Consider the following 13,772-nt stretch of genomic DNA (forward strand, 5'->3'; position numbering starts at 1 on the left):
TTGCCAAAATATAATAAGAAATGGCAAAGTAGAATATGGTGATTTTACATGTCAGCTGTGCATGCAAACACTGACATGATTGTTCCCTACCAATTTTTATGAGTTAGGCGGTCTGCACTGGTCACAGACCTTAGAAGAGACGTTTTGTCCAATCTTAAGGCATAAACAAACAAATACACAAACAAAGAAAAGTGTTGAAAAGTAAACAAAACTATATAACTTGTTTTGACATCATTGAAAAGCAAAAGTAACTAGAACTTTACATGCCTTGCAATCAAACATGCTGACATAGAACGTACAATATTGTGGAAACAAGCGACCTAGCGGCCGATATAGCTCCGCTGTGTTTATGTAGAGAATAACTATTTTAGACACATGTTGATGAAGAAGGGTGGAAATCTTTGATAGCTCCATGCAGTGGCCAGAAAAAAGTGGCTAAAATAAGCTGCAAAAATATGCAATTGAAGATTTCATCATACTTTGAATGTATCACATAGGATCATCCCTAAGAACATGTCAACCAAAGCTATCTGATGAGTAGTTTTTGAGAATAAATTTTTTGACCAAAAATGGCAACAATTGCCCCCAAAAGTAAAAATTGCAGATTTCATCATAATTTCAAAAGATCAAATTTAGTCCATCTATAGAAACCTGTATACCAAATTTCAAAGCTGTTAGACAAGTACTTTTTGAGAAACGCATTTTTTGACCAAAAATAGGAAAAATTGCCCTAAAAATTCAAAATTGCAGATTTCATCATTATTTCAATAAATATCATTTAGTTCATCTATGGAAACCTGTATACCAAATTTCAAAGCTATCAGATGAGTAGTTTTGAATATACACATTTTTGACCAAAAATGGCAAAAATTGCCCCAAAAATACAAAATTACAGATTTCATCAGAAATTCAATATATATTACTTAGCTCATCTGTAGAAACCTGTATACCAAATTTCAAAGCTATCAGATGAGCAGTTTTGAATATACACATTTTTTTACCAAAAATGGCAAAAATTGCCCCAAAAATACAAAATTACAGATTTCATCAGAAATTCAATATATATTACTTAGCTCATCTGTAGAAACCTGTATACCAAATTTCAAAGCTATCAGATGAGTAGTTTTGAATATACACATTTTTTGACCAAAATGGCAAAAATTGCCCCAAAAATACAAAATTACAGATTTCATCAGAAATTCAATATATATTACTTAGCTCATCTGTAGAAACCTGTATACCAAATTTCAAAGCTATCAGACCAGTACTTTTTGAGAAACACATGTTTTGACCAAAAATGGCAAAAATTGCCTTAAAAATGCAAATTTGCATATTTCTGCACAATTTGAACAAATCTGAAATAGATCATCCCTAGGGACCTATGTACCAAATATCAAAGCTATCTGACTGGCAGTTTTGAAGAAGAAGATTTTTAAAGATTTTTTTACCAAAAATGACAAAAATTGCCTTAAAAATACAAATATGCAAATTTCGCCACGATTTGAATAAATCTGACTGAAGTCACCCTAAGCAAACTGCATATCAAATTTCAAAGCAATCGGACGAGCGGTTTCAGAGAAGATTTTTTTACCAAAAACACCAAAAAATGCCCCAAAAATACAAATATGCAAATTTCACCACGATTTGAACAAACTGAAGTGAGGTCACCTTAAGTGAACTGCATATAAAATTTCAAAGCAATTAAACTTGCGGTTTCAGAGGAGAAGGCAATTGTTGACGGACGACGACGGACGACGGACGACAGACGACGACGACGACGGACGACGACGGACGACAGACGATGACGGAAAATCAACCTATTTGATAAGCTCCGCGTCGCTGACAGCGGAGCTAAAAAGGAATGTTGCTTTGGAAACCAGGACAAGAAATACCTTTTCCAAGTATGCACTCTCAGATAGTTTTATTTGTAAATCTAAAATTATGAGGATCTATAGAGGTTAAACAAACCTGATATTGTGATGAAGGGTATAATGTTGGACAAATCTAGGGTACAATATTGGACAAATATTTCTCTAAAAATAGACAAGTCATGTAATTGCAACATCGACCATGCACATGTCAAAATCCATAGTATTCAGGGGATGAGATCTAAATGTTCTATGAAACTAAAGATTTTAACTGCAAGAATTCTAGCATTACTACCGGTACTTATATGTGTTCCATGATTTGTCTGATATTCATGCTCAGCTTTACATATAGCAAGGTATTTATTAACGCCATCACCATATACATACTGTACATCCGCACGTTTATGCATGGATTATTGGAAGTACTATACAAATTTGGTGGCATTCTTTTTTGTATCCTGAACTGGAAATCACAGATTGGCTATCAAAAACATGAGTGACCAAAATTTTTTAGGACACATAATGACATTAAAATTGTATATACTGGTAGTTTCAGTCTGAAATATATCTGTTGCTGTAGTGCTTGCTGATAAAGTAACCAAACTAAACTAATTTTATTGGTATGGCCATTTCACCATCTAAGTTTATTTACATCAGTCCATATTATATTTCTGTGCAGAAAAGTGTAGCTTTATACATGTACGTTATGTAAAAAGGACAAAAAAGAATATCATGTCAATATTCGGCTGATAAACAAGTCACTACTGTGAAATAAATTTTCACAGGAATTTCATGCAATGTTACAGCAATTCTTAAAATATAGTTATGGATATTACTAATAGAAAAGAACAGGGCAAATCAATTTATGGAATCAAGAATGAATATTAACCGTGAGATATAAAATAAATATCATAATAATAATATAAATAATTAACTGATCAGATAATCATGTGCAAATGTGCATTTTCTCAATCAGCTGAACTAGCAATGGCTAAAAGCAATAGCAGTTGATATTTGGTGTGGGATACCACTGATAACAGTATTGTAAGAAACTTGCATTTCATTGGGTTAGTATTACAGCATTGACAACACGGGGTGAACAAGAACAGAAAAAAACAATACAACAACAAAAAACACAACACAACAACATCTAAGAATGAAGGTGATGTTAATCCCGCTTTCAACGGAACACTCAACTCATTTGCAACATGGAGCACAACCTTACAAAATATTGCAAATCTCTTGATGAAATAAATTGGGATCTAAAATTTGCTATCACAGTTTAGAATAGCGCTGATTGCAAATGACGTCATTTTTCTTTTGATATGCAAAAATAAATATTTGTCTGCATTTTCTGCAAAAATGACAAAAATAAAACCTGCTAGTGTTACAATGGATACTAAAAGTCACATTGATTCATGGCTCAGACTACAAGCTGCAACAACAGCCACGCATGCAAAAATAAATTTGTCTAAAAAGTCTGCCAAACGCTCAGAATTTTCTAAGGAAGTTATCAGTGGTATCCCATTTAGTTTAGCTTGAAAGTCTACACCATGCTGTGCTGAATGTGATCAAGATGTTACCATTACAGACTTAACTTATCATACCTTAGTCGAGGAAATGTAGCTTGGCTGTGAAGACAGTTATGGACATGAAAGACACAGAATTTAGAAAATACATGGAGATGCTTGTCTAAACTTCTAGGATGGTTAGTAATGTTTGTCATTATTCAACAGTTAACTAGTAAATAGGTTTGAATCCAGTAAGGTTTAAGAAAGAAGTATTTTACATATTATGGTACATAATGTCTAATACATAATATGGTGTGCAATTTACAGGGGTTTCATAACTTAAACTGAGTGTGTATGTTTTTGTGATTGTTTTTGATGCAAAGTACATGCATATGTTTCATTGAGTGACTTTTACTCGATTTTGTTTTAAAAATTCCAATTTCATAATCAATTCACATCATGTGGCTTTGTAGTGTTGGCAAAATTTACTGATTACTTGAACAATTTAGTCTTTCTGTAGTAGCGCCCTCTATGTCATAAATGACAAATTTTGTCTTTATGGGAATAACATTGTGAGAAAATGGACTTGATCTTAATCTAACTGTATGGGTACTACACATATTTCATATTTAAGTTTTCAGTAGAGCCAAAAGCAGCATTGGCTGTGTTATAAAAAATTGTGAATAAAACTTGGCTCTAAGTAAGTTTCCACACAGAGAAATGTCAACCTCATATTGATGGGTCTAATCACAATATTTACTGACTGCTGGATTAAATGAGAGTTTGTGACAATGTAGTGGTCGCATGGTATGTGATTCTGTTCACCATGGATTACTGTGACTTACCTGTTGGGATGTGAGGTAGGTAACATAAACTGGAACTCCACAACACACAAGCCATCTTGTAGTTGATGATGTTGGATGCAATTCAAATCATAGGCAATGTAGGCACGTCTTACATACACCTGATAGTGATAAAGCATAGAAAATCATATGGCTTGCTACAAAGATACAAAATACTGGAAAGTTGTTGAAATCTAGTTCTCTTTGGTAAATTAATTAACAAAGCCTCTGGCAGCAAAATTTGATCTGCATTTTATATGATGCTGAGGAGGTCATACCTGAACATTTGAGAATGATAGAATTACGCTGAAAAGATAAAAATCCAGCAGAATGATTTTTATTATAACATATGTCTGTACTCTCCATTGCTTACATGTATCTTTGAATGTCCAACCATTCACTATATTCAGCCTGTCTGTCAAACCAAGCTGAACCTGTTCATGTACAATTTGCAACCTTCAAAGTACTATAGTTACATTAATATATAATAAGGTGAGCTTCCCTGCATAGGGATTATTGTCATAAACAATGTAACAGACAAAATCTGCTGAATTCTACGATTAGCACGATTTTTGTCAAACCATTCATTTCAGCAATATTTGAAGTTGTTTGATTCTTTCTTCAGAGAATGTGTTCGCGTTATAGCACCATACGATTACTCCATAAAAAGGTACCATCAAAAACAAAAATAGAAGTCAGGGCTAAAGGTTATAGTAAATCACACAGAAAATAACAGTTTGTAATTTCATACCTCCAATGCAGCCATCCTGACAACCATGTTGCTATGGAAGAAGAACCCAGGAAGCACATCAAAGATGGCCGTCTCAGACATGATGAGTTTCTTGAGGTTATCAGGGCAGAATTGGTGCCCATACATATCAATGGCTGACAGGAATATGGACTCCACCTGGTTGCGTCGTAGTTCATATGACGGTTGATGTGCAGCAATAAGTACCTGCAAAAATAAACCGTAATTATTGGCCATTAATTCATGAATATATCATGTGCAGTCGTGTTCATGTTTTTACAAGATACAGGGCAAATTACTGCCTGTTCACTATATTAACCCTTTGAGCGCAAAAGTCAACTTTTGTTACATTTATAAAATGCACCCCAGTAAAATTTTTCAGATTTTTGCCAAAATTTTGATGAAAACCTGTAGCCAATGAAATGTGATGTCTATTTGGTCTAAAATAATCAAAAAAATTACAGAAAAATTCATAAAAATTGTTAAAATGTTGCACTAAAATTTTGGTGGGAAAAATTACAGCACTCACAGGGTTGTACTTTCAATCAAAAATAATTTCATTCATGCAGTATGTCCATTATTAGCTGGACGCACAACTATTTGAACAGCCATTCACAAATTTCAGCCTGCTATTTCTGTTAAAATATTTTAGTGAAATCAGTGTTTTTATTTTTACTAGACACTGGTCAGCTATTAAAGCCTGTAGGCTACATGTGTAAACTGTGTTGCCATTTTTGACATATGAATTCTAGTCCAGACTAGAATTCAAACACAGTGCATTTTACACATATGGATGCAATGTTGATAAGCTAAATATTGTGGGTGTTTCAACACTCTATTGGGAGTTGAATAAGAATTTGCAATCGGCACACAAAATATAAACAATGCAAAAATCATCAAAAGTTAGCATTACTGGCCCTGGAAAGTTTGGCTTTCATTATTAGGGACAAAATGACTCTAATCTTACAGCAAGACTCACCTGCCTGGCTCTGAGTGCAACCTTAGCATTCTCAGTCTTGTTCAATGTTGTCAGTTCACTTAAAATGCCACTCAGATCATCTGTAAGACCTGGCTCTTTACCGCAAATGTGATCCTGTTTGGGATAACATATATACAAAATTAATATTATTTGCCATAATATACCATACCTGAACTAGGTAGGCACTGCACCTTGATGTTTTGTTTCTTTTTTGTTTCAAAACACCTTACGACAGGCCATTCAACTTTTTTATAATCACAATGATAAATGCTGAACAATATCCATGTTAAGGGTTCATATTCCCCTTTTCACTACAATTGTTTGGTTCAGATGTGTTATTTACTTGTATTAAATAAAGACCTGAGTACGGTGGTAATAGGGGTGAAGGGTTAAAGGCATTGCAGAGTTACATGAAGAGAATAGGAAAATCACTAAGAATATTGTAATCATAAAATATGTAAACTATGAATATTCACTGGACGCCACAATACTGTAAATTGAAAACTCAACTGATTGTTTTCATTTTCTGATTTATTGCACTTGTCTGTATCATTAGAAAGGTGAAAGGGTAAAGGTCATGACCTGACAGAATTGTGATTGAGTAAAAGTATCAGACTATATCTTACAATAAGCATGATGACAAGCATATTCTTCTTTGCTACTTGTGAATGGGAGTAGATGTGTGTGACCACGGTGGACATGTCTCCTTTGTGTTTGTCACGTAATGCCATCACACATTTATCATAGGGACCCTGCTGAAACTGCATCTCCACCTTGAGATACATGCGTAGTAGTTCCTGTACTATGGATTTCATGTGTCCACGGATTCCATTGCGATATCTGTTCATGAAAAGACATAGAAAACTTCATTACATGAGATTCTTTACAGAGACTACAAATGAAATCAAGCTAGTTATTATGAATTCTTACCTCACTGGGAATAACATCTGTGAAATTTCTGTGGCCAGTTAGCATAAATTGGTATTCATTTTAGCCAGACATCAAACAAACTGACCAGCTGTTCACTGATTTTGGGATTTTGTTTTCCCATCAAAGTTCTCATCCACAAACAGGGGATGCACATTCTGTCAACTACCTCTCTTCCCTGACTGCCTGTTAATGGTAACCCCTCCACGAATATTTATAGTTTGGCCCCAAACTCTATGTTATCAATAGTGAGAGTAGACCTGTTTACAGGGAATTGGGGTGTACAAGCTAACCCTGCTTAAAGAAGATAATCAAGTTCTGAATAAACAGATGTATGAAATAGATTTGCTATTTTTAAACCAAGTTTACACATATTACAAGAGACAGTTGTAATACGCTTTCTTCAATAATGTGGCATTGCCGCAAATAGCTTGGTTCGCTGAGTAGATTTTTCAATTTTTTTTTTCAAATACTATAATTTTTAAGGAAATATTCTAACAGATCAGCACATACACTTCAAGTAGAATGTACCATTCATTCCTCTGGTTTATTAAAATTGTCAGATAAACTACTTTTGTTGTTGATGATGTAAAGGTTTGATGTGAGTTGTGTACATACCTCTGAACAAGTTGTACAATACCCTGTGTGTGCATAAAGAACATCTCACGGTCTGCTCTCTTGTTCAAAGTGGCTGCATGTTTGTCAATCACATTGGCAATCTGAAATTTAAAATATTAGCAAAAATAGGATATCAAATGCTGAAGAGATATCAAAGAGTAAACCAAAGCTTTCTATGTCTCACTGACAGCTTTCACTTCAAGTTTGAAACTGATGTAGTCAATTTTAAAGAATTTTCTTATCTTTAAAATCTTTTATTATTTTCCCCTTTTTGCTGAAAAATTGCAATAAAAATTGTACCCTGTGCACCATTTTGTGTCAAGGCAGTAAAAACATTTTTCTGAAAAACTTAACCCTGGGATTCAAATCATGACACTGGTAAATTTGAGGTTGTCTTCTTCTCCAATCCACGATTAGCATAGTGATCCTTCAACTAAGACATGAAAACAAATGTTTGCCAAGGCAAAGTACAAACAACAGTTTAACCCTTTTATCACAATGTTTGGCCCAAACCCATTATTATGAATGGTGACTGTGGGCCTGTTTACATTATTGGCAGTGAACATTTCAAAGCAGTTACTATCAGTGTTAGGCGTATACTGCAGTTTGCGATGCATACAGAAATCTACAGATTGTGACCATCACATATTCACAGTACTTGACTGGGTGTACGGTTCTTGTATGTCATGTTACTACCACAGTAACTGCACACCAAGTGATGACATACTGGTTAAATCAAGTTAACCCTTTGAACCCGGCTCGGACAGAAATGTCCTATGACGTCATAGAGTACTAGGGGGTCAGGGTGCAAAGGGTTAAATCTGAGGTTTTCATACAAGTCTTACTCGAGAAAGCTGGTGTATACCTATTCAAAATGGTTCAAACCAGTTTAGATAACCGATGGTACAATTTTCTGCCCTTACCTGTTGGCTTGGAAACTGACAGAGTACTGATGTAATGTTGCTGTTGTAGGATGTCAATAACTTTTTCACTTCTCTTTCCACATTACCAGGAATTCTTCCAGAGACACATGAGATCATTTCTTGCATCTCAAGCAGTGGTATTGACGGATCCTTCAATGATCTCATCAGTGTCTCCACAGTCTCAGAACACTATAGAAAGATAGATTGAAGACTAAATAAAATCATGAGTGTTTAATGGTCCTGGATGTACTTGTAAAACATGTCTTTTTCACTAGCATCCATTTTCAGCAAATTTAGCTACAGGTTAATCTGTCCATTTGCCAATTTAAGATTCAGCTAATTTACACTTTTTCCTATAGTTACCATGGTTAGGATGTCTTCTCAGCAAAATTAAAAACCTGCTGATTGCAATGAAAATTTGAAAACACTAAAAAAGTGGGCAGCTAATTCAGAGTGTTTTATAGTATTTGCAAGGGTATGCTTAATGTTGATATAACAATTTTCTATCTTAAATTTCTGAATAATTTGCTAGCAAAACAATAATCAGATGAATTTATCATCTTGCATATGATATGACATTCTTGCTTCAAAATGTACAGTGACTTCCTCTATATTCCAAGAGAACCAAATTTCTGTAATATACCGGTAGACTGCTGTACTACACCGTACAAAATGGAATTTTATGGGATTATCATGAAACGGCATAGGATGTCAACAACTTTTTCACTTCTCTTTCCACATTGCCAGGAATTCTTCCGGCATAGGATTGCTGGGGATTTCGACAGGACAACAGGACGTAAATAGTACTACAATCAAAGTGTCACTAAAGTCCAGCAAATTCCAGGTTAGGCAAGTGGAGTTGACTTAGATTCCTATTTAAATTTATCATAGGGATTTCTGTACAACATTTTTGCAAGCTTTACTGCTCTCACTTGGAGAAATCTAAATGTTAAAGAAAGATAATTTTATATATCATTTTGAATCCGCATTCAACATTTTATTCCTCAGTGATATGAAAGATATGGAACTTGATGGTTGATCTCTTTGTATTGGAACACTTACCTTGGCTTTGAAGAATTTGTCAGGCAGGCAATATCCATCCATGATATTGTTTAAAGTCTCCCTAGCTTTCTGGAAAATCTGATGCAGTTTGGCTCCATGGGTTTCATTTTCAGATTGATTTTGTGGGAATCCTCCAGTGAATGGCTGTGCCTATGGGATAAAATGAGAACAAAATTTCGGCGCACTGAAGATTGGAAGATCAGGTGTTTTAGGGTGCTCCTTACACTCCCAAGTAATGAAACGAAAGCAGTGCCCTCGTGTGACAGATCTTCCAGTCCAATCAGATTCTAAGAGTGAATAAATTTGCATTGTTGAGTTTGTAAAATTGTGTCAAGATCACTTCTTTTTCATTTTTCTTTAACACACAAGTCACTGACAATGACATAGTCCCCACTTGTAATAGGAGTATTAGTCTTGAGGGGCAGGGAAATGAGGTCATTAAGAAGTATCACTAAAGTGTATATGTTCAGATCTATGGACACATAGGTCTATGTCATTGTTCCCAATTTGAAACAAGAGGCATGTCTAAGTTATGGTTCTAAATCGGGAAAAAAGATCAAACCTCTAGCTGTATTGGCCAGCCAAGAAATACATATGTGCATAATAAATGAGGTACAAGATGTGACATCTTAAGGTCTATTATCCTATCAAAATTGAAGCGTAAAGAACTTGTGATTACTGAGTTATGCATATATATACATATTCAAAGTCAAAGGTCATCAAGGTCACGTGACATTTTGAAAAAAAAATTGTATTGCTAATTAATCCATATATGCCAAAATTCAGACCTCTAGCTCTATTGGCTTGCCCACAATTATATATGGGCATAATTAACGAGCCAAGGTCACGTGACATTTTGTCAAAAAAATTGTATTGCTAAGGTATCCCTATATACCAAAAATCAGACCTCTAGCTCTATTCGCTCACTCAAAATTAGATATGTGCATAATTAATGAGGTACAATATGTGGCGTCATAAGGTGTCCCGTCATACCATATATGAAGGGTGTAGCACTTGTGGTTACTGAGTTATGGACAAATATGTATATTTGAGGTCAAAGGTCATTGACATCACTTGACATTTTGTCAAAAAAATTGTATTGCTAAGTTATCCTATATACCAAAATCAGACCTCTAGCTCTATTGGCTCGCTCAAAATTAGATATGCACATAATTAATGAGGTACAATATGTGGCGTCATAAGGTGTCCCATCATACCAAATATGAAGGGTGTAGCATTAGTGATTACTGAGTTATGGACAAATATGTATATTTGAGGTTAAAGGTCACCAAGGTCACGTGACATTTTGTCAAAAAAATTGTATTGCTAAGTTATCCATATATACCAAAAATCTGACCTCTAGCTCTATTGGCTCGCTCAAAATTAGATATGCACATAATTAATGAGGTACAATATGTGGCGTCATAGGGTGTCCCATCATACCATATATGAAAGGTTTACCACTTGTGGTTACTGAGTTATGGACAAATATGTATATTCGAGGTCAAAGGTCACCAAGGTCACATGACATTTTGTCAAAGTGTCTGAGATATCTGCGTGAACGGATGGACTCACGGACTGACATGACCCAATCTATGAGCCCCCTGGACTTTATCTGTGGGGACTAAAAACTGTGTCACTGCATCCTTTTTGCAATATGAATACGATGAGAAACTAAATTTTTATTTATCTTGGGAGCCTATGTACTGCCTTATACATGGGAGTCTATGGACTGCCTTATACATGGGAGTCTATGGACTTCCTTATACATGGGAGTCTATGGACTGCCTTATACATGGGAGTCTATGGACTGCCTTATACATGGGAGTCTATGGTCTGCCTTATACATGGGAGTCTATGGACTGCCTTATACATGGGAGTCTATGGTCTGCCTTATACATGGGAGTCTATGGTCTGCCTTATACATGGGAGTCTATGGTCTGCCTTATACATGGGAGTCTATGGTCTGCCTTATACATGGGAGTCTATGGAGGTGAAAACTAAAAGTCCTCTACCACGGCCAAATTTGATCGCATTGTAAAACAAATCGACGTGCATCTGTATGAGGTATGGTACTATCCTTGTACCAAGTTTGAACGAAATCGCTCCAGGCGTCTCTGAGATATCTGCGTGAACGGACGGACGCACGGACGCACGCACGCACGCACGGACGCACGCACGGACATGACCAAACCTATAAGTCCCCCCGGACGGTGTCCGTGGGGACTAAAAATGATAGAGAAAACAGTGTGAAAATCTCAGTAATACTTTATGGGTTGCCTGTGCCAGTGTGAAAATCTCAGTAATACTTTATGGGTTGCCTGTGCTTATACATGGGAGTCTATGGACTGCCTTATACATGGGGGTCTATGGAGGTGAAAACTAAAAAGTTCTCTACACGGCCAAATTTGATCGCATTGTAAACCAAATCGAAGTGCATCTGTATGAGGTAGGGTACTATCCTTGAACCAAGTTTGAAAGAAATCGCTCCAGGCGCCTCTGAGATATCTGGGTGAACGGACGGACGGACGCACGCACACACGGACGGACGCACGGACATGACCAAACCTATAAGTCCCCCGGACGGTGTCCGTGGGGACTAACAAAACATGAACTTGAGAGTGTGGAGCATTAGTGTACAATATTCAATTTATTTTGTTGGTGAATTTGAAAATGTGATACAAAACATCACAGAAAATGTTGATGACTTTATACTGTACACTAAACAGGAAACAGAAAAACACCATTTACCTTCTGTACTCTAGATGGGTCATCCAAGTTTAAGTTTGCCACAATACTCCCCTGATCAAACACAGCTCCAGGACGTTTCACATACATAACACTGAAAACAAAAAAATAATAGAAATTTTCACTCTACATGTAGCTTTTTGAAACACCATAGGATTGTTTGGCATTAGTATTTTGCACAACTTTGTCTCATCCCCAAATCCCCAAAGTTCAGTATTCTTTCTTAAATGGTAGAGTATTTCACTGTATGGATGAATTGACCAAAATTTAAATAATAAATACAATCACTTTTTCACAAAATTGCGCACAGTAATCTTCAGAAAAATGGCCAACTTGCTCAATAAAACAAGTCATTATCATCTAATTTATCAAGTTTATGTGTACTGACACCAAACCTTGAAATTTGCTTCTGTAGGCATTTTGTACAAATAACGAAACCATTTATGTCTACAATACCAGTACAGGATATGCCTATCACACTAATATTTTAGTCCTAAAATATTTCATTTCAGACAGTGGTAGCTTAGTGGAACTATATCAAAGTTGATAACCTTGTCACCCCTATTTCCCAGTACCAAGGTCCAACCACCCTGTTGAAACAATAGAGACATAATACTTAAGTCTGTGGTGAGGGGTTGTAAGATGCCATGTACACACTAGTTCTTACCATCCATTCTCAGTAACACTCAGAGTCATCACCATTTTCATGACTTCAATCTCAGCATAGGCTTGTCCTGCAAACACATGGGCACCATCGTCAACCAGGTATTTCAAAAGTCTGCCTGCAGAGGGCGATCTCAGCACAGAGGGGTCATTCTCCTTTTCAAATATGCATGTCTTGTTACCAATCACAACTCGGTATCTGCAAGATGAAGTCAAGTTGGGATGTGATTCAGTAAGTTTTACTACCAAAATGCATGAATGAAATGAAAGACAGGAAACTGCCAAAATAGTTAAAAGTTGGAAATTGAAAGAGCTGAAACTGAAAAAGAGACCGAAGATAAAAACTTCAATTCTCATTTCAAAACAAGTGAGCAGGTACAACAAACTAACACTGGAAAAGAAAAATGTGTTCTCCACTTGTTTAAAAAATCTCAATATTAGAAACGAGCATGTTACACAAAATATTCAAAAACTTTGCATAGTGGAATGGTGTCATTAAAGTCCCATCAGATACAGCTTTCCAATACCACATACCAAAATTTATTATACCTGTCTACACATCACCTGATACCTCCTTGCAATATTTCTTTTGTGATCTTCCAAACACCATTATTGTCCGCCAAACTAAAGTTTCATACAGTCTCAGACTAAAATCACTGCATACATATCTTAGAGTGCAGTTTGTTTTCATATTATCCAATGCATCCCCGATTCCCTGTAAATCAGTCCATCATCACCATTAATAACAATTATTTTGGGCCAGACCATTATGGTTCCAGGGTTAACACAAACTCACCTATCAACTTCTTCTTTCATGTAAGTAGCATAACTATGACCATCATGTGATATCAACAAACTGCCATCTGTTAGTCTACAGAGAAAA

General features: G+C 35.8%; 1 protein-coding gene across 1 annotated transcript in view; it reads right to left on the reverse strand.

Moving 5' to 3' along the window:
- LOC139115237 (acetyl-CoA carboxylase-like) overlaps positions 1-13,772 on the reverse strand; it is a 73,174-nt gene that overhangs the window by 24,788 nt on the left and 34,614 nt on the right. Inside the window, 11 exon segments of the mRNA XM_070677213.1 lie at positions 3,476-3,499; positions 4,225-4,343; positions 4,973-5,176; positions 5,949-6,062; positions 6,575-6,788; positions 7,494-7,594; positions 8,417-8,605; positions 9,479-9,628; positions 12,230-12,320; positions 12,894-13,088; positions 13,686-13,760. Coding sequence (XP_070533314.1) covers positions 3,476-3,499; positions 4,225-4,343; positions 4,973-5,176; positions 5,949-6,062; positions 6,575-6,788; positions 7,494-7,594; positions 8,417-8,605; positions 9,479-9,628; positions 12,230-12,320; positions 12,894-13,088; positions 13,686-13,760 — 1,476 coding nt within the window.

Source organism: Ptychodera flava, chromosome 2 (assembly GCF_041260155.1).
Source record: "Ptychodera flava strain L36383 chromosome 2, AS_Pfla_20210202, whole genome shotgun sequence".
Lineage (NCBI taxonomy): Eukaryota > Metazoa > Hemichordata > Enteropneusta > Ptychoderidae > Ptychodera > Ptychodera flava.